Source organism: Equus przewalskii, chromosome 16, assembly GCF_037783145.1.
Source record: "Equus przewalskii isolate Varuska chromosome 16, EquPr2, whole genome shotgun sequence".
NCBI lineage: Eukaryota > Metazoa > Chordata > Mammalia > Perissodactyla > Equidae > Equus > Equus przewalskii.
In genome coordinates, this window is record NC_091846.1 from 623,529 (window position 1) to 645,122 (window position 21,594).

The 21,594-nt window shown below is 42.9% G+C and overlaps 1 protein-coding gene and 1 pseudogene across 25 annotated transcripts in view; both read right to left on the minus strand.

The window, feature by feature from the left end:
* The window catches only part of PSPC1 (paraspeckle component 1), a 103,299-nt gene extending 101,958 nt beyond the window's left edge, over window positions 1–1,341 (minus strand). For all 25 annotated transcript variants that reach the window (XR_011527727.1, XR_011527725.1, XR_011527723.1 and 22 more), the window contains exon 1: window positions 411–1,341. Coding sequence is in view for 2 of the 25 variants with exons in the window: in XM_070577771.1 (XP_070433872.1) it covers window positions 411–770 (360 nt within the window). In the remaining 23 variants the exon portion in view is untranslated. The remainder of the gene's footprint in view (window positions 1–410) is intronic.
* A 14,449-nt stretch (window positions 1,342–15,790) lies between these two features.
* Window positions 15,791–17,299, minus strand: LOC103546055 (peroxisomal membrane protein PEX13 pseudogene; annotated as a pseudogene).
* Window positions 17,300–21,594: the final 4,295 nt, after the last annotated feature.

Sequence of the window (21,594 nt, forward strand, 5' to 3'; positions counted from 1 at the left end):
AACATCTACTATCCTAGTGTTAAAGTGCATAATTAAAATACAAAATAGTATATAATTCATCCTTCCCCCCAAAACGTGAAGCCCTCCAGAATGCTGGGCGGGGGGACGCCGCACATCACCTCGGACGCCCCCCTTCCACCCCCGCCCAGGACTGCGGGGCGGGGACGGCGGGCTGCGGGGAGGGGAGAGACGCCGGGCTCCCCGCCGGCCGCGCGCGCCCGCGGGAGGCCACTGAGATGACCGGGACAACGTCCCCGGACCGAGCCCGCCGGCCGGTCCTTCACGCCCCGCTTCCGGCGGCCCGCGGCTCGGGCCCCTGCCCCTGCAGGGCACGCCCGGTGGAGCCCAGGGCGGCCTGGAAGATGCTCGGGCGCCGCGGCGGAGCGCGGCCGGCGGCCGGGGACACTCACCAGACGGATGAAGCCGAAGCCGCGGTCGCGGTTGATGAAGACTTCGCTGGGCTCGCCGTAGCGCTCGAAGAGCCGCTTGAAGTCCTCCTCGGTGATGTCCGTGGGCAGGTTTCCCACGAAGAGGCGGCAGCGCTGCGTGTACGTCTTCTCGCCCGGCTTGAGGAAGCTCTTGATGTCGATGGTGAAGCCCACCTCCTCGTCCGCGTGGTCCTCCGGGGGCGCGGGCGGCGCCGGCTCCCCGGACAGCGCGAGCGCCATGGCGGCGGCCGGCTCGTTCTCCCCCGCCGCCGACTCGAGAGCGCGAAGGCGGGCCGGGTTTTTCTCAATGCGCACTTGCTTCAGGTTTCCTCTTAGCATCATGGCCGTGAGTTCACTGCGGACGCAGTCCAGAGCTACAGCTGTGTCCCTGGGTGCCCTCTGCGGACGGAAAGAGGGAGGAGAAAGAGGGAAACGGTGAGGTCGCCCAGCCAGCAGCCCTGCCTGCGGAGACTCACTCCTGCGGCAGCCGCACGTTCAAAATGGCGCTGCCCCAAGCCGTAGTCAGAAGAGACGCCGACCGCGAGCCCCGCCCCTCGGCGCAGGCCGGCGCCGGCACCAACGCGCCTGCGCATTCTTGGCGGCAACGGCGCCTTCGCGAGCGCGCGCAGGCGCACTACATTACGAGCCTTACGGTTCCAAGCCCTCTCGTGGGCTCCGAGAAATGCGGTTTCCCGACCCGTGTGTGACAGACACTGGTGGTTGCACTTATGGGAAAAGTTATGTGATGTGCGTAGCAGTGTGAAAATACAATGACTCGGGAACATCCATGTTCTTTTAACTATCTAGCTCAATTTTCAACAACTCCGGGATAATCACAACTTGCAGATTTTATACACGGCACTGAATAACAAGGTGTTTCCCAGTAATTGAAACAAGTAAAAACACGTTATTTCTGCCCATTTCAAGAGCAAAGTTTTTATTGTATTTCCTAATGAAACAATCCAATTCTATAAAATAATTGCGCCGTTGATTACTGACCTCAGAAAAGGACTGCATGAAATTGTTCCTGCAGGTCGTAGAACCAGTCCATGAATTCCTGTGGACCATGCTCTATGACAAGGGTCAACAGAGTTTTCTGTAAAGCCAGATTGCAAATATTTTAAGATTTGCAAGCCATACAGTGTGTACCAAACGACTCACTCCTGCCCAGTACTGCTTCTGGCACATGGTAAGTCTTCAATGAGTGTCACACAGAAAGGAATTCACAGTCACTCCGCAAAACAGTTCAGCAGTTTCTCATGAAGATAATCATATGCTTACTTTAGAACAGCAATCCCCTCCTATTTATCCAAGTGAAATTGAAGAGGGATACCTGAGAGTTACTGTAAATATTCACTAGGAATCTGATTACCCTTCGACCCTGATTACCCACCCACACAGATGAAAAGAAGTTAATCTTGTTAATTTACTCTTTTCTTGTGTAACCTGAGGGGTGACTCAAGGGTCACAAGGATTGATGAATTTGTTTTGCAGAAGAAAAAGAATGTCTTCAAGGAAGTTACAATCACCAGAAAACCAGCCCCCAGCTACAGTGGATGCCCAGAATTCAGACTGCCAAAGGGTCCCCTTTATTTCTCAGAAACTCCTCCTCCCAAGCTTCTTAGCTCTATGAAGACTCCCTGCTTTTTTCTTTGTTAAGGTGGGTTTGAGACAACCTATACTCCCACCTTCTCATTTTGGCCAATTTAAATGAAACTTTCTACCTCTCCAAGCACCAATGTCTCAGGGATTGGATTATTGCACCTGGTGCAGGAATTTGAGATTAAGAGGTTTGGTATCAAAATGAAAACTTGTATTCACACAAAACCTTTATGCAAATGTTTATAGGGGCTTTATTTGTAATCAACAAAAACTGTAAACAATCCAAATGTCCAACTCGTGAATAGATAAACAATGGTACATTCATATAATAGAATATACTGACAAATGATTTTCACATAGTGAGGTATATAGGGTAACTATTCGGGTTCAAAACTGATTCAGCTTTGGGGGCCGGCCCGGTGGCGCATCATATAAAGTAGAGGAAGATGGGCACGGATGTTAGCTCAGGGCCAGTCTTCCCCAGCATAAAGAGGAGGATTGGCAGCAGTTAGCTCAGGGCTAATCTTCCTCAAAAAAAAAAAAATTGATTCAGCTCAAACTAAAAAGCCTGACTTTGGTGGCTCAGTGGTTAAGTTCATGTGCTCTGCTTTGGCAGCCCAGCGTTCACAGGTTCAGATCCTGGGCTCAGACCTAGCACTGCTCATCAAGCCATGCTGTGGCAGCATCCCACATAAAACAGAGAAAGACTAGCTCAGGGACAATCTTCCTCACCAAAAAGAGGAAAAAAAAAAAAGGATGTCTTATGGTCTATCAAACATACACTGTACATAAACATACATCTGCTTATCCATTAAAGTAAAGAATGAATGTGCTTTCTTAAGAATTCATACTTCCCCTCCTATGCTCTATTGGTAACACCTGGATTAGTCCCTTTCCAGACATCAGGGACAGTGTTGACCTGCTAATTTGCAACTAAATATCTCTTTGAAACTTTGATGAAAATATATCCTGGGTGTGTTTATGTTCTTTGTTCTAAAAAGATATAACAAATAAACTATTGATAAAAGCAATAACTCAAAAGGCTACATGTTGTATATATAACATTCTAACTGGAACATGGTTTTACTCGGTAAACTGAAGCTGCAGAAACACAAATTAGTGACTGCCAGGAGCTGGGAGGTAGGAGGAGTTGACCACATAGGGACCCAGGGAAATTTTTGGAATGATGGAGTTATATCTTGATTATAGTCATAGATATACAATTGTGTGTATTTATCAAAACTCAGTAGAATTGTGTACCAAAAGGGTCAATGTTACTGTATTTAAATTAAACCTTAAAAAATCTTAAGCTATCCAACAAAAAAAAAAAGAACATATCATCAGGACTAATCCCTATTTACCTCAGTACCACCCAAATTGTAATCTCCCACACTCTAACCCCCATAGACTCTGTAAATACCTCCATCTCACCCAATTTTGCCCACCCCTTTCAGTTGCTCCAAAGCCTTCTACTGAGTGCTTGGAAAGTCAGGCTGTCATCAGCAAAATCCTCCATCCTTAATTTTTTCTCTGAACATCGCTTTACCTTCCTGCTTTAACTGGAACATGGTTTTCCTCTGAAGACTGCTTCCCCTGCAGCTCTTCCTAGAAGTCAGTGTGTTTTTTTCCTATAGCCCGTGTGTCACTGGACTTGAAGATGGGTTACATGACATTCACCATGATCCCTTGCAACTTGGAGCCTATTTCCCCTCTCTCCTTAGACAAAAATCCCAGCTCCAAAAAGCTCATGCCAACATAAACACCCTCTCTCCCTCTTTTTCACCCCCCTCTCTCCTCCTGTAATAAAGTAAACATAAGTGAGGACATCTTGTCACACTAAATGACCCTTTCCTAATTAAAACCCTTCTAGCATGTAATTATTATAAATTGCTACATGTTTTCATGATTTTCACCTACCCCTGCTGAGGTACTCTGGTAGTTTTGTTCTTAACAATGTTAACAAATTTTCCCAAGGAACAACAAGGCCACCAGGAAAAAGGAACACCTGTAGGATGTGCATCATCACTGAGGGAAGAAAAGAACAATGAGGGACCCTGGAGTCCATGGTGCCTGAAGGTCAACATCTCTAAACCACCTCCCTACTGCCCATTTTCCCTATATAACTGCCTCAAGATTCTGTAATTCTAGAAGACGGTTTTTTTTTTTTAAAGATTTTTGTTTTTCCTTTTTCTCCCCAAAGCCCCCCAGTACACAGCTGTGCAGGTTTAGTTGTGGGTCCTTCCAGTTGTGGCATGTGGGACTTTGCCCCAGCATGGCTTGATGAGTGGTGCCATGTCCGCGCCCAGGATTCAAACTGGAGAAACCCTTGGCCGCCAAAGCAGAGCGCATGAACTTAACCACTCGGCCGTGGGGCCAGCCCCATAGAAGATGTTTTTTTGAGACGTTAGTTTGCCAGCTTCCAGTTATGCTGCCTAATCAAATAAAAGCTTCCTTTCTAGATCTCTAACTCTGTGATTAGTTGGCTCAGATCACGGCGAGCAGGGCCCAGTAAAACCCTGGGCCACCAAAGCACAGCATGCGAACTTAACCAGTCTGCCACCGGACCAGCCCCTTTTTAGCAGCTTTTGACATTGAAGACCTATGCCTGAGTTTTGTCATATATAATATGGGAACAACAACTGCTTCATGGGGTTATTGTTCATTTTAAATGAATTAATTGAAGTATAGTGTTTGGAAAATATTCTGGAACCATAAGTATTAGTATCATTATTATTATTAATCGCTTCCCTCCCACCTTGAAATACTGTTCTGTTTTCTGTAATATCATCTGTGGTGTTTGTCAAACTTAAAAAGCAGATTTGCCTGTTATTTTATTTGAAAATGAGTTTATTCAGGAATAGCCAAAAGAATTGCAATTAAGAATATGCACGCTCCTGCGAACCATAGGCAAATCCACCAAAGGAAAATGGGGAGCTGCATTTATAGAGAAAAAAGGAGAGTAGGGAGGAGCTATTCTAAAGGAAAGTCCACTGGGGGAAAGAACAGTTCAGGATGGCAATGGCTTCTCACTGGCTGAGCTGTGCTGTTTCTCATTGGCCGGGCTGCATTGTTTCTCATTGGCTGAGCTGGGGTGTTTCTCATTGGCTGAGCTGTGCTGTTTCTCATTGGCTGGGCTGCATTGTTTCTCATTGGCTGAGCTGTGGTGTTTCTCATTGGCTGAGCTGTGGCGTTTCTCATTGGCTGGGCTGTAGCATTTCTGACTGGTTGGTCTGCAGCATTTCTCATTGGCTGGGCTGTTGCCAGGTCTGGAGGAAAATCTTCCTTCATAGTAAAGTAGTTGTACTTCCTGTCTGGTGTAATTGAGGATGGGTGATGGGCTGAGAGCACCCCTTACAGGCCTTCCCAAGTCCAATTTACTTAAGGTTTCTTTCATTCATTTCTACACTTTCTTACACCTCACTGACCATTCCTCCTATGTCTTTCTTAGGAATCTCACTTCAGTATGTTGGAGAACCACAGGTCTAAATCCTCCTCTCTTCTTTATCTACACTCGCTCTCTAGGTCAGATCATCCACAACAGGGTGCCTTAGAAACATTAGAGCAGATTATATAAATCTCAACACTGCTGACGTTTTGGACCAAGTAATAATAATTTTTTTACAATCATATTCCTTTTTATTTGGATGTCTTCTCCACTTCCAACCATGAAAGAAATGATTGTGAAATAAATAGAACCTACACTTTTAATTATTTTCTTCTCATACATTAAAATACTTTTCTTCATCAGTATGGACAGCATATACCCAGAAAAACATCCTTTCAGAGGGTAACACTCAAGTCCCCCAATCTGTTACCTTCTTATTTACTTATTTATTTTTAAACTTTTTTTTTGAGGAAGATTAGCCCTGAGCTAACTGCTGCCAATCCTCCTCTTTTAGCTGAGGAAGACTGGCCCTGAGCTAACATCCATGCCCATCTTCCTCTACTTTATATGTGGGACACCTACCACAGCATGGCATGCCAAGTGGTGCCATGTCTGCACCCAGGGTCCGAACTACTGAACCCTGGGCCACTGAAGTGGAATGTATGCACTTAACCACTACCAGTGGGCCAGCCCCTACTTATTTATTTTTAATTGAGGTAACATTGATTTATAACATTATATAAATTTCAGGTGTATATCATTATATTTTGATTTCTGTGTAGATTACATCATGTTCACTACCCAAAGACTAATTACCATTCATCAGGACACACATTTGCTCAGTCACCGCTTTCATCTTCCTCCCTCCCTCCTTCTCCTCTGGTAACCACCACTCCAATCTCTGTCTTTACGTGTTTGTTGTTGTTGTTGTTGTTGTTATCTTCTATTTATGAGTGAGATCATATGGTATTTGATTTTCTCCCTCTGATATTTCACTTAGCATAATACCCTCAAGGTCCATCCATGTTGTCACAAATGGCAAGATTTCTTCTTTTTATGGCTGAGTAGTATTCCATTGTGTATATATAAGAGTGGGAAAAGTGGCCATCTTTACCCATTTGTACCTTGATGGGCATTGAAGTTGTTTCTAGTTCTTGGTTATTGTGAATAATGCTGCAATGAACATAGGGATGCGTATATCTTTATGCATTTCTGTTTGCAATTTCTTTGGATAAATACCCAGCAGTGGAAAAGCTGGATCATATGATAGTTCTATTCTTAATTTTTCGAAGCATCTTCACACTGTCTTCCACAGTAGCTGCACCAGTTTACATTCCCAACAGCATTGTATGAGGATTCCCTTTTATCCACATCCTCTCCAATACTTGTTATTTCTTGTCTTATTAATTATAGCTATTCTGACGGGCGTGAGGTGATAGCTTATTGTAGCAGTGGTTTGCATTTCCCTAATAATTAGTGATGTTGAACATCTTTTCATGTGCCTGTTGGCCATCTGTATATCTTCTTTGGAAAAATGTCTGTTCAGATCTTTTGCCCATTTTGTCATTGGGTTGTTTGTTTTTTTTTTTCTTGAGATGTATGAGTTCTTTATATATTTTGGATATTAACCCCTTATCAGATATCTGGTTTGCAAATATCTTTTCCCAGTTGTTAGGCTGTCTTTTCATTTTGTTGATAGTTTCCTTTGCTGTTCATAAGCTTTTTAGTTTGATATAGTCCATCTGTTTGTTTTTCTTTTGTTTGCTTTCCCTGGTCAAACATGGTATTTGAAAATATGCTGCTAAGACTGATGTCAAAGAGTGTACTGCCTATGTTTTCTTCTAGAAGGTTTATGGTTTGAAGTCTTACATTCAAGACTTGAATGCATTTGAAGTTAATTTGTGTATGGTGTAAGATAATGGTCTACATTCATTCTTTTGTTATGTGGCTGTCCAGTTTTCCCAACACCACTTATTGAAGAGACTTTCCTTTTTCCATTGTATGTTCTTGGTTCCCGTGTCGAATACCAGCTGTCCATAAGTGTGTGGGTTGATTTCTGGGCTCTCAGTTCTGTTCCATTGATCTGTGTGTCTGTTTTTCTGACAGTACCATGCTGCTTTGCTTACTATAGCTTTGTAGTATATTTTGAAATTAGGGAGTGTGATACCTCAAGCTTTGTTCTTTTTTCTCAGGATTCCTTTGGCTGTTTGGGGTCTTTTGTTGTTCCATATAAGTTTTAGGATTCTTTCTTGGAAAATCATCATTGGAACTTTGATAGGGACTGCATGGAATCTATAGATTGCTAAAGGAAGTATGGACATTTTAAGATTTTATTCTTCCTTTTTCTCTCCAATGCCCTCCGGTACATAGTTGTATATTTATTAGTTGTGGGTCCTTCTAGTTGTAGCATGTGGAATGCTGCCTCAGCATAGCTTGATGAGCAGTGCCATGTCCACACCCAGGATCTGAACTGGCGAAATCCTGGGCCACTGAAGTGGAGCTGATAAACTTAACCACTTGGCCATGAGGCCAGCCCCAGCATGGACATTTTAACTATGTTAATTCTTCTGATAAAAGAGCACACAATATCTGTCCATTTCTTTATGTCTTCTTCAATTTCTTTCAACAATGTTTTATAGTTTTCAGTGTACATGTTTTTCACCTCTTTGGTTAACTTTATTCTTAGGTATTTTTTCCCTTTTGTTGCAGTTCTAACTGGGATTGTATTCTTAATTCCTTTTTCTGCAACTTCGTTGTTAGTGTATAGAAACGCAACCTATTTTTGTATGTTGATTTAATATCTGGCAAATTTACCATATTCATTTATTATTCATAAAAGTTTTTGGTGGATTCTTTAGGGTTTTCTATATATAAATTCATGTCATCTGCAAATAATGACAGTTTCACTTCTTTCTTTGCAATTTGAATCCCTTTTATTTCTTTTTCTTGCCTGAATGTTCTGGCTAGGACTTACAATACTATGTTAAACAAGAGTGGGAAAAGTGGCCATCTTTATCTGGTTCTTGTTCTTTGTGTGTGTGTGTGAGAGGAAGATTGTCCCTGAACTAACATCTGTTGCCGAACTTCCTCTTTTTGCTTGATGAAGATTGTCCCTGAGGTAATCTTGCTTGATAAGCAGCGTGTAGATCTGTGTCCAGAATCTGAACCCACGAACCCAGGGCCACCAAAGTGGAATGTGTGAACTTGACCACAATGTCATCAGGCCAGCCCTTGGTTCCTGTTCTTAGTGGGATAGCTTTCAGTGTTTCTCCATTGAGGATGATATTAGCTGTGGATTTCTCATATATGGTCTTTACTATGTTAAGGTACTTTCCTTCTATCTGCATTTTCTTCAGTTTTTATCATAAATGGATGCTGCATCTTTTTATTTTCTGCTTTTTCTTCCCAAATCCCCCCAGTACATAGTTGTATATTTTTTCAGTTGTGAGTCCTAGTTGTGACAAGTGGGATGCCTCCTCAGCGTGGCCTGATCAGCGGTGCCATGTCTGCACCCAGGATTTGAACCAGCGAACCCTGGGCTGCTGAAGCAGAACACGCGAACTTAACCACTTGGCCATGGGGCTGGCCCCTAGATGCTGCATCTTGTTGAATGTTTTCTCTGCGTCTATGAGATGATCATGTGATATCATCTTCATTTTTGTTTTTTAAGGAAGATTAGCCCTGAGCTAACATCTTTTGCCAATCCTCCTCTTTTTGCTGAGGAAGACTGGCCCTGAGCTAGCATCTGTGACTGTCTTCCTCTACTTTATATGTGGGACGCCTCCCACAGCATGGCTTGCCGAGTGGTGCCATGTCTACACCCAGGATCTGAACCGGCAAACCCGGGGCCGCCAAAGCGGAGTGTGCGCACTTAACCGCGGCATCGCCGGGCCAGCCCCTCTCCTTATCTTTAATTCTTGGCATTTTAATTATAATGAGTCTTGGTGTGGGCCTCTTTGGGCTTATCTTTTTTGGTGCTCTCTGTGCTTCCTGCACCTAGATGTCTGTTTCCTTCCTCAGGTTAGGAAAGTTTTCAGCTATTATTTCTTCAAATATTTTCTCTGCCCCTTTGTCTCTCTCTTTTCCTTCTGGGACACCTCTAATGTGGATGTTAGTCTGCTTTATGTCTTCTCAAATGTCCCTTAGACTGTCTTCAAGAGTGACGGAGTTTGAATTTGTCAGACATTTGCTTCCTGCAAGATTTTGACAAGATAAGCTGAAAAACATTCCTGCCGCAAACCACCAAGAAATACTGGATAAACGATAAGAAAACATCCTTTTAGTGTAGAGTTAAACTCCCAAAAGAATAAAGGAAATTCACAAAGATCAAAAAACTAACAGGTTCAGGAAATCAGAAAGGTAAGCTAAAGCTGCATGGGGGCATTTACTGATGCTTGAATATAAATAAACAAATCATGAACTGTGATTTGTTCACATTTCAAAGAGTAAATAAACAAAGCCTTGAGTCTACCCTAGGTGGAGAGTTGTAACTAAAACCCAGCTATAAAAGAGAAGATAACATGGTTAACTACATGTCCTGGATATTTTTGTAACTATGTTTTGTAACCATGGCCCTGCAATGGCTTGAGCTTCAAATTTAACATTCCTTCCAGAGCCAGGAAACCCCAAATTTTACTTCCAATGCTTTTAGCACTGGCAAACAAAGGCAAATACTCTTGGGGGAATGCAGTAAATTTCTCCAAAGGTTAAGATCTGAAGTCTCATAATTTAAGAACAGTGAATCAAAAAATTACAAAATATATAGAGAAACAATCCACTATGAGCAAGAGTCAGTGGGAAAAAAAAATAGGTGTTTAGGCACTGTAATGATTATATATCATATAAAATAATTTAATCTAAAGTGTTAAAAAGAAACAAGTCCAAAATAAACTCACTTATACTTAGCCCCATCAAGACTTAAAATCTATTAATACCTTAATACCTTGGAAGTTTCACCATCTTGGAATTTTTTTTTATTGTCCTCATAATAGCTTAGAACGTTGTGAAATGTCAGTTGTACATTATTATTTGTCATACACCATATAAGTGTGCCCCTTCACCCCTTGTGCCCACCCTCCACCCCCCATCTCCCAGGAACCAGTAATTTATCCTCTTTGTCGGTAAGTTTGTTTATATTCCACATATGAGTGAAATTATATGGTATTTGTCTTTCTCTGTTTGGCTCATTTTGCTTAACATAATGCCCTCAAGGTTCATCCATGTGGTTGCGAATGGGACGATTTCATCTTTTTTTATGGCTGAGTAGTATTCCATTGTATATGTATACCATATCTTCTTTATCCAATCATCAGTTGATGGGCACTTAGGTTGCTTCCACGTCCCAAGAGTGGAATTTACGTTTTCACTTTTGTAGGTATTAGATTCTAGTCCTGTTAATTGTCTTTGAGATTTTGTTATATTCCTGTAGACTGGACTGGATCCTATATTCTTCTAACTTCCTCAAATATCTGGCTACAAATCTCAAAACTAACATTTCCAATTTTCTCCTACTCTTCTGATTTGGAATCAGTAAGAACAAAAACTGCCCTGAAATTTCCTTTGAAGGGACTATAACGGGTACTTCTCACTACCCAGATGGCAGTCAAACTTTAGGGACTTGAACCTTGGACATACATCTTACAACTGAAAAAGGCTCCTCCTGACATCTAGTCCTGTGCAAAAGCTGGAGACCTCCAAATCAAACTGGAGATTTGTGGCTACAAAGATAAGTGGCTGACATCAACGTGGACTACCTCCACCAAGGTCGCTGGGTGAAGAGTTTATACTTTAACTGAACGTGAAACCCTTTCTTCTTCCATTTTTTTTCCTTTACTCTGGCATTAGCTGGGAAAAATAACACCATCATTCATAACTCCCAGGCCATTGCTGGGAATGGGGTGGGAGGATAACCTCTGGAATTTAGAACAATTTTCTGCTTTAGGCCAGGAAAAAACCTAACTGCCCCTGGCTTGAACAGGCAAATGCAACAATTCCTGTGAATGTCACCTTAGTGGAAGTGTCACGTTAGTGGAAGTGGTTTGTGCCCCAACGGGATTTATCTTTGTCTGTGGTGGTGATCACTCCCCTTGGACCTATGAATGCATAGATGGCTGGCATGTAACTGGGCAATGCCTCTTAGGTTGTCTAACTGAACCCCTAGCTTTTCGCAAGCAAACTAAGACATCTCATTGCCAACTCCCCTGGATCTACGTCGTCGAGTTAGGCATTCATGACTCAGGATTTGCTTCCTTAGGCAGGCCATCCTTCCTGGTTAGGAATAAATGTAAATGAGAATATGATCAGTTACCTCTCCTTATCTTTTGGAGATATTGCAGACTCCATTGCTCAGACAATGGCTGCCCAGTAAAGATCCTTGGACTCTCTGGCCAAAGTTGTTCTTTTTTTTTTTTTTTTTTTCTGCTTTATTTCCCTAACCCCCCCGTGTACACAGTTGTATATCTTAGTTGCAGGTCCTTCTAGTTGTGGGATGTGGGATGCCGCCTCAACGTGGCCTAACGAGCGGTGCCATGTCCGCGCTCAGGATCCGAACTCTGGGCCGCCGCGGCAGAGCGCGCGAACTTAACCTCTCGGCCACGAAGCCGGCCCCCAAAGTTTCTCCTGATAATAGAACAGCTCTTGATTATCTTTTGGCCAAGCAAGGATGTGTCTGCGCTGTGGCCAGCAACACCTGCTGTGCCTGGGTTAGCACTCCTGGAGAAGTTAAACTTAGTTACATAAGATCACTGAGCCAGCCACTCGGCTTAAAAAGGTGACTACTTCAACAGGGTCTTCCTTGGACTTATTTGATTTTAATTAGTTTGGGTCTTGGGGACCATGGCTCCAAGGTACATTGGGAATTATTCTGCTTAATGTAATCATAATAATCTCACTGTGCATTGTGTCCTCTCAAAAGCTTTAAATGCACCTTTGCAGCCACCAACCATCAAGGAAATGATCTCCCTAAGACTAGCACATCAGAAAAGAAACGAAGAGAATGTCCAAATTAACTGAAGTCATGGTCTATGACTCTCACAGAGATTCAGCAAAAAATGTCAACACCTGTAAATATCACACAAAGAAGCAACAAAAGCCTTGAGAACCACAGAGTGGTAGCTGAGAGTGGAGCTAATGCCTGAAATTTTGATCATGTTGTTACTGCACAAAATTGGGGTTCTCTGCCCAATGCACATAAACGAGCCAATTAATTATGGCATCAGCCTTTGAGGGGAGAAATCTGCTTTTATTCTGAAAGATTGATCCGCAGGAAGACAGGGGGCATGTGCCCTCAGATCTATCTCCCTGATGTGGGGCAAAATGTAAGAGGTTTGGGAGAACAGGCTGGCATGTGGAAACGCTGGTAGGATAGGTTTTGATTGGTGGGCTTTGGGCATTTATGGTAAGATTTTAAACATTTACGATGGGGTTCTAAAAATTTTGCATGAAGTGGGGGAGGAATTTTAACACTGGATCTTCCTCAGTGAGGGACCCCTTGCCTCTGCTAAGAGTCTGGCTCTCCAGTTCTGGTTGTGTCCCCATCCTTGGGTTCCATGCAGAGGGAGATCTTTGGTTCCCAGAGCGTTTCAGGTCATGATTTCTTCCTTTGCACATGCCCTGGCTAGGTGACTTTACAGTTTTTTTTTTTTTAATATATTTTTATTTGTCCAGTAAAAGTAACTTCACAATCTATTAAAAATAAAATTTTAACTGCATTCAACTTCTGTTCTTTTTTCCATTAAAGAAAACACAAGATAAAGGACAGCTATATTCAAATAAATGTATAATGACACACTGACAGACTAAATCATGTACCTAAACAAAATGTTAAAACATGAAAATTTGTCTTCTTTTTCCTTTCAAAACTGATAAAATACAATCAGAAAAATGTTAAAAATGAAACCTGTTTTATTGTAATTTGTGTTTTATTTTATTTTATTGAAAATGTTTTGGTTTCAGTTAGTAATTTCTGTAAAGTAGCACTCCTTAAATAAGTTTCTAAAAATAACAATATTGGAGCCTTGAACATTACCTTTAATCTCATCTAAAAAAAATTATACTAAAACTGTAATGGTAAAAAGGTTATAAAATTTCTCTGCTTATTCTAGTCCTAAATTCCTTTTCTAGAATTTTAATAGAAAAGAAATTTTTAGACACAAATAGTTACCAGTTAGATAATGTATATTGCAATTTAGTATACTTAACCAAAAAATAAACACCCTAAGAAAAGTGAAGTTGTTTTTGTCACTTATTCTGTGCTATATTCTTCTCCCTACACATCTTTAATACTAGTCACAAATTCTATCCTAAAGACTCACTTTTTCTAACCTAAATAATGTTGACTCAACATTTCACCTCTACTTCACTTCTAGCATTCAATTTAGATGTCTCAACATCAAATTTACTAATTTGTTTTATCAAAAATTTGTTTCAAGAAGAGAATTTCCATAAATTATTCTCCAACAAAACAAAGCAGAACCTCTAATTGTAGAACATAAGTGGAAAATAATTACAAGAAACTTTATCTCCTCAACTTGAAGATTAAGTAATACCTGGGTGTTAGAAAAAGAGGCCTAAGATAAGTTTTACTATCCTATTATTTCTTTGTGCACAAGGTCAACATTTGTCTTTTAAATGATGTCTTACTTCTTATACAGTCATTTCAAAAGAGAGGTTCCCAAGAAGTCTTTAGTAAAGTTCTATGCTGAGTGTGTATTTGGTTCCTGTATGTTTTAGTCTGAATTACTAATTTGGTGAACATAAAGTTTGTAAAAAGAAAGATGAAAATACTCAATGAAAATCTTTATCAAATAATTCCCAGTTTTCAACAATAGCTGTAAATGTATTCTTGTACACCTACATTCCTGATAGTATTATTTTGTAGTATGATCACAGCAAGTATACGAATTTCCCAATTTTGTGGGGAAATTCAGTGTCCTGAAATTTAACGGCATTTAAAAGAGTCAAATGGCATTATCGTACACTAAAGGGCTACTCAGCATTTTTCTCAGTAGTAAAAACTAAACCTAAAAGAAATGTGCATCCAATGTGACGCATTTTCAATGTTTAAAGAACAGCCTGAATATGGAATTTTAAAAAGTAATTATACTATATAGAAGCAGAGAATCTATGAAAAGATTTAAAATCATTACTACTAGAACTGACTATATCATTAAGCACATACTCAAAGGAGTTGAGTCTTGGTTGGAGGAAAAGAAAGTAAATCTTTCATATATTCTGATTCATCCAGAATGAAAACTAATCATATTATAAAGGGATAAAAAGTTCTATGTTCCTCAGAAGAAATGAAATAATCTGTAAGACAAAGTTCAGCCTTTTTACTAGCAGGGAAAACTATTAAGGCTAAATATCATTCTAGAACCATCTCCTTCACAAAGCTTCTAGTGATCTTTTAAGATAAATTTTAAAAAATACAATAAAAGATAACAGTATAATTGTTGGTGGGTGAAAACATACTACTGCCTAAAAGCAAACCCAAGACTAGACATAATACAGATAAGAAAAATTTTATTTTTACAGTTGTAAGAAAATATTAGCCTCTTTGCTTGTTCTCATATTTACGTTATCACTCGATTTCTGAGGATTCCAAGTCAATTAATCTAGAACTTTAAAAAGCATTAATGATCCCTACTGTAGCAAACAATGTACTCTATAGTGATGTGGATTAAGGCTGCCCCAGCTAGAGAAGCCCAAGGTGACCTGGCCTACATGCCAAACTATATGACCCAGTGGATTTTTTTTATGGTATGAATTAGGACTGCCCCAGGGAGAGAAGCCCGGGGCATCCTCACCTGCATGCCGATCTATATGGCCAGATTCGTATCTAAAGTTATATGACCGCACAATAACCAGACCCCATCTGCACTGAAATCATTTAATGACTTTTTACATCATCTTTTTCTTTTTTTCCAGTAAAAATAAGTCACGTACCCATGCCTTATAAAATTAGCCCTAACCCTCAACTCAGGGCAGCAGCAGGAGCTCTGACCGCCCGTGGGTCCTGTCCCCACACACCAGCTCTGCCTGCCCATGGGTCCTGTCCCCATGCCAGCGGGGGCAGCAGCAGGAGCTCTGCCTGCCCATGGGCCCTGTCCCCATGCCAGCGGGGGCAGCAGCAGGAGCTCTGCCTGCCCATGGGCCCTGTCCCCATGCCAGCGGGGGCAGCAGCAGGAGCTCTGCCTGCCCATGGGTCCTGTCCCCATGCCAGCGGGGGCAGCAGCAGGAACTCTGCCTGCCCATGGGTCCTGTCCCCATGCTATTCCACACTATTCTCTAAATAAAAGAGCACTACTGCCAGATCTTGAGAGTCTAAGAAATCTTTCTTTCGACTCCTCGGCTCACCGACCCCGCATCATATAGTTCATCAATCTTACTCTTTCAATAAATGTAGGGTTTTAAATAAGATGAAAATGATAGCAGTCTTCACAATCTTAAAATCCTGGTGAAACAAACATCCTCGTGGTCCAATAACTTGTAAAACGGAACCAGGTCACTAGACCAACATACTAGTGTACAACTTTAATAATTTTTAGCAGCAAAACAACTGGAATAGCCATTAACAAATATTTTCATTGGATTGTAGATTAATTTCTTTGTAAGAAATAATTTTTTTAAAGTACTCTAAAGTATAGTTCAACTGCAGGCAAACATGAGAGATATCAAAGAACTTGTTTATCTCCACTTTTCCCAGTGGAATCAGGTGCAACTGGAACCTTACAAGTTTCAACAAAAACAGATTCAAAGGCAGCTTCCTGTTCATCCAAAGAATCAGTGGCCGTGACTCCTTTAATTAGTGTTCTGTTGGTAAAAGATTGTTGCTGCTTGGGAATTTTACTGGATTCCACTGTTTTTCTACCTCTTCTTTTACCAAGAATTTTGACATAATTAGCAGGTATAAGTCCTGTTGTTTGACCATCAAGACTAGCCAGAAGCCAACCACGCACTTGGGTTGCTGTTCTTTGAGAGCTAAATGTAGCATATCACCAGCACGGAAAGAAATTTCTTCTTCAGATGCAGCAGTAAAATCATATTCTGCCCTAGCAACTACATGGTCATCCTCACCACTTGCCCAGTTGGTGTTGTCTGTTACTTCATCAGTGTGGATAGACAGCAGTTTCCAGATGAGATAAGGACCACCAAGGATAACAGCAAAGAATAAGAATATTGGCCAAGATTTTGCTGAATTAGCTGCTCTGTCCTCGGCAGCAAGGCAAGCCACAGTTCCTTCACTTTCTGCCCATAAGTCCTCATTCTCAGAGCCTCCTCTTAAACCTATCATCTGCTGTAACCGTCTATAAAGATACCTTATAGTCCCAACTAATGCAAAAGCTGAAAAGACCTTTGTGAAGTGTATTTTTAATCGGGAAAAGTGATTTGCTACATCCAATACAGCCCTGAAACTGTTATAGACAGCTGGAAAGGTAGCATCCATCATCATACTGACAGAGGCAAATGCATGCACAATACTTTCAATGGAGTGAAATGCACCTCTGCTGCTTTCTTCAGCTTGCTGAACAAATCTACTAGGTGGAAGATCATCCACACGGATGCGGTTATAGCCCAACCCATTATATCCATAACTATAAGGGCTATAGCTTCCATAAAATGAATTTCCATAGGCACCATATCCAGAAGAAAATGAACTGTAAGTAGGTCTAAAAGTGTTCACACTGCTGCTTCCTGTCTGCTGTGATGGCCTTGGAAGAATAGGTGGCGGCACTCTGGTAAGCGTTGGTTGTCCAGGTCTTGTCAATAAAGTAGGACCCAAATCAGCAGATTGGAAAGTGGGGCCGGGTCCTGGTCACGGACCAGCCCCCGGAATTCGGCGGGTCTCCCAGGGTTTCGGGGGCTGCGGCGGCTGGGATGCCATCTCCTCCGCCTCCGCTCGGCTCCTGCTTGGCGCCCGACTTTACAGTTTTTTGAAAGACAATCTTTACTCACTTTGTTGTTAAGAGATGGAGGTCTGTTCGGATTGGCTCTAAAGGGGCCCATGGTTTCAACATCCCTCAGTCAGGCTGAGAGTCCGACCAAAAGGGGAGAATTGTTAAAAAGGAGACAACGGGACCAAAATGAAGTCACTTGTACTAAGCCCCACCAAAACTTAATACCTAATCTAATTGCAGTTTCAGCCTCTCTCAGGAATTATAAACCAACCTGGCTAGAATTTCCCCTTCAGCACTAGTGAGGTAATCTGCATGCTAACACTCCCCCTGCCCTTCCCTCTAAGGGAAGGTGACCTTGTCTCAAACAATCTTTTCTTTTGCTAATAACTTCTTTGCCTCCCCCTCCTTCTGCCTGTGAAAATCTTCCATCTTTACAGCTCCTCAGAGCTCCCTCCTATTTGCTTGATGGGATGCTGCCTGATTCATGAATCTTTAAACAAAGCCAATTAGATCTTTAAATTTCCTCGGTTCAATTTTGTTTTTTAACAGAAGTGTTTACAGATAAAAAAGAGGGAACTAACAATAAGAACAAAAAATGAGATCATCAAAATGACAAGACACACATTCAAGAAAGTGAAAAGAGAACCCACAGACCGGGAGGAGGTATTTGCAAATCATATATCTGGTAAGGGATTAATATCTTAAATGTATAAAGAACTCCTACAACTGAACAACATCAAAAAAATACATAAATAGTGGGGGCCTATGGGTAGCATAGCGGTTAATTTCCTGCACTCCACTTCTGCAGCCTAGGGTTCCGGTTCAGATCTGGGTGCGGACCTACCTACCACTCATCAAGCCACGCTGTGGCAGTCATGTCACATATAAAGTAGAGGAAGATGGGCATGGACATTAGCTCAGGACCAATTTTCCTCAGCAAAAAAGAGGAGGATTGGCAGCAGATGTTAGTTCAAGGCTAATTTTCCTCAAAAAAAAAAAAACCCCACAAACCCATAAATAAATAAAATAAAAGTAAAAGATGAGCAAAGGACTTGAACAGATACGTCCCCAAAGAAGATACACAAATGGCCAAGAAAGAAAAGAAAAGATGCTCAACATCATTAGGGAAATACAAAAGATAGTCACGGTATGATACCACTTCACATCCACTAGGATGGCTATAATCAAAAAGAAAGACAAGAACAAGAACCAGGGATTTTTGGAGAAATGTCTAATTATAGGGCTGCAGCACAGAAAGTACAAGAGCTTGACACGTCTTTAATGCAAGAAAACGGTAAAAAGGACGGGGATATTGATGCGGGGTCGGTGAGCCGAGGAGTCGAAAGAAAGATTTCTTAGACTCTCAAGATCTGGCAGTAGTGCTCTTTTCTTTAGAGAGTAGAATAGCATGGGGACAGGACCCATGGGCAGTCAGAGCTTCTGCTGCCCCGCTTCTGCTGCCCCCGCTGGCATGGGGACAGAGCCCATGGGCAGGCAGAGCCGCTGCTGCTGCCCCCGCTGGCATGGGGACAGGACCCATGGGCAGGCAGAGCTGGTGCGTGGGGACAGGACCCACGGGCAGTCAGAGCTCCTGCTGCTGCCCCGAGTTGAGGGTTAGAGCTAAATTTAATGCATAGGTATGTGAGTTATCTCTTTACAAGACAAAGAATATGTAAAAAAGTTAAAATGGTATCAGTGCAGGTGGGGTCTGGTCATTGGGTGATCCCATGACTTTTAGACAAGAATCAAATCGGATTAAGTAAAGGTTAGAAAGGTTAGACGCCACCACCCTAAACCAGTTACATGAGATTGCCAGACAGCAACCAACTTAAGTTCTTGCCTTCCCCATTAAGAGCTTCTAGAGATAAGACCATTCCCCCTTCTTCCTGGCACAGAGAGGGAGGCATCTTCACAGATAGAGGTTTCCCTTAGAAATGTAAATGTTTCCCAACAAAGGGGCAAAACAAATTCCACTCCTTGGAGCCTGAATCTCATCTGTAGTTTTAAAACTAACCAGCCTAAAAATCCTCATCATAAGCCATTTTAAAATTAAGCAGCCTAAAAATCCTCATCAATATGACAAAAAGTGTAGGAGGAAACTTAAAGCATCTCCCAATGGCCAAATCTGGGAAAATTTGAGCAACAAAATAAACACATAGCAATGGATTATAAATCAATAGAATTAAACAAAAATCTGTGAATCCATACAGATAGAAATAAAATCATTGTAGCCCCAGGGAGCCAGAAAAGCCGCCCAGAGGGGCTGAGACTGAAGCCATTTGGCTGGCTTTGGCCCACTCAAAGCGGTCGACCCCACTTCCGTGCCCCCCGCGGCCCGCTCTCCCCTGCACCTCCCGCGCCCGGGTGCCCCGCGCCGCCGACAGACGGCGATCCGCATGGCCGGGCCCATTTCCTCGGCCCCCGCACACACGCAAAGGCTGTGACCGAGCTGCTCAGGCTTTCAGGCAGTGTCTGCGCCCCTACGGGAAAGGCGCCCTCCTCGGGGTAAACAGTCCGGAGCCGGCAGGCAGCGCTCCCGCATCCCTGCCGGGCGCACGACCTCAGGGAGGCCGCGGCTCTCCAACGCCAAGGAGGTGAGGCTGCGCGGGCAGGTGGGCCGGGCGACGCAAGCGGCATCACCCGGCTGCAGTTCGCCTTAACCAGGCTCCACAAACCAAATTCATGGCCGGAACCAAGGAGGGACCAGCCGCGCAGTGCCCTCCCGGGCTCGGCGGCCCAGCACAGAGGCTGGAGGCGGCGTGGGGCCCGGGTTTCCACTGTTATGGGGTCTCAGTGTTCTCCAGCTTTCAGTAGTGGAGGACGCCGCTACTCCGGGGCTCCTTCTGGAGGCCTGCAAGCTCGGACTCTCCCCCAGAAGGGTCTCCATGTACCCACAATATGAATGGCTTTCCCTTACATGTGGCACTCAGATGTCCTGAGCAGACCAATGTACTCACAAATGCCAAAGCACTCTCTGCAAAGGGAGTAAAAATCTAGGATACCAGTGAAGCCCGTGACTTGCTGGATAAGCAGAGCGACCCCTGTGGAAGGAAGATGATTTACGGTCAACCAGTTTTTAAACTTTGAATAGAGGCGTTTAGGGGAAGAATATAAAGAGGTGTAGTCTGCTTGTTCAGTTAAAGAAGTGTAATATAAATCCACAGAGAGTTAGAGACACAATCCGAAATGATGCGGGGTCGGTGAGCCGAGGAGTCGAAAGAAAGATTTCTTAGACTCTTAAGATCTGGCGGTAGTGCTCTTTTATTTAGAGAATAGTATAGAATAGCATGGGGACAGGACCCATGGGCAGTCAGAGCTTCTGCTGCTGCCATGGGGACAGGGCCCATAGGCAGTCAGAGATGCTGCTGGCATGGGGAGCTGCTGCTGCCGCGGCTGGCATGGGGACAGGACCCATAGGCAGGCAGAGCTGCTGCCGGCATGTTGCTGCTGCCGCTTCTGCTGCCCCTGGCATGGGGAGTTGCTGCTGCTGCCGCCATTAGGACAGGACCCCTGGGCAGTCAGAGCTGCTGCGTGGGGACAGGACTCATGGGCAGGAGGAGCCGCAGCTGCTGCAAAGTTGGGTGGAGAGTAAGGCTAAATTTAAGGCATAGGTATGTGAGTTATCTTTTTACAAGACAAAGAATGTGTAAAAAAGTTAAAATGGTATCAGTGCCCATAGGGTCCGGCCATTTGGCGGTCCCACAACTTTTAGATAAGAATCCAGCCAGATTGAGTAAATGGCAGAAGTCACTGCTTGAACATTATCCTCAGCTAAAGACAAAGGATGATTGGGGGAGGGGGGGTCAGTTATGATGAGGATTTTTAGGCTGCTTAATTTTAAAACAGTTTATGATGAGGATTTTTAGGCTGGTTACTTTTAAAACTACAGATAAGAAGCAGGCTCCAAGGAGTGGAATTTGTTTGCCCTTTGATCAGAGACAATTGCATTTGTGAAGGAAATCTCCATGCCTCCCTCTCTGGAATTTGTTTGCTCCTTTGTTGGGAAACATGTACATTTCTAAGGGAAACCTCTATCTGTGAAGATGCCTCCCTCTCTGAGCCAGGAGGAAGGGGGGATGGCCTTATCTCTGGAAACTCTTAATGGGGAAGGCAAGAACTTAAGTTGTTTACTGTCTGGCAACCTCATGTAACTGACCCTCCCCCCGACAGATCCTCCTTTGTCTTTAGCCAAGGATAAAATTCAAGCGGTGACTTCTGCCATTTACTCAATCCGGTTTGATTCTTATCTACCATTTTAACTTTTTTACATATTCTTTGTCTT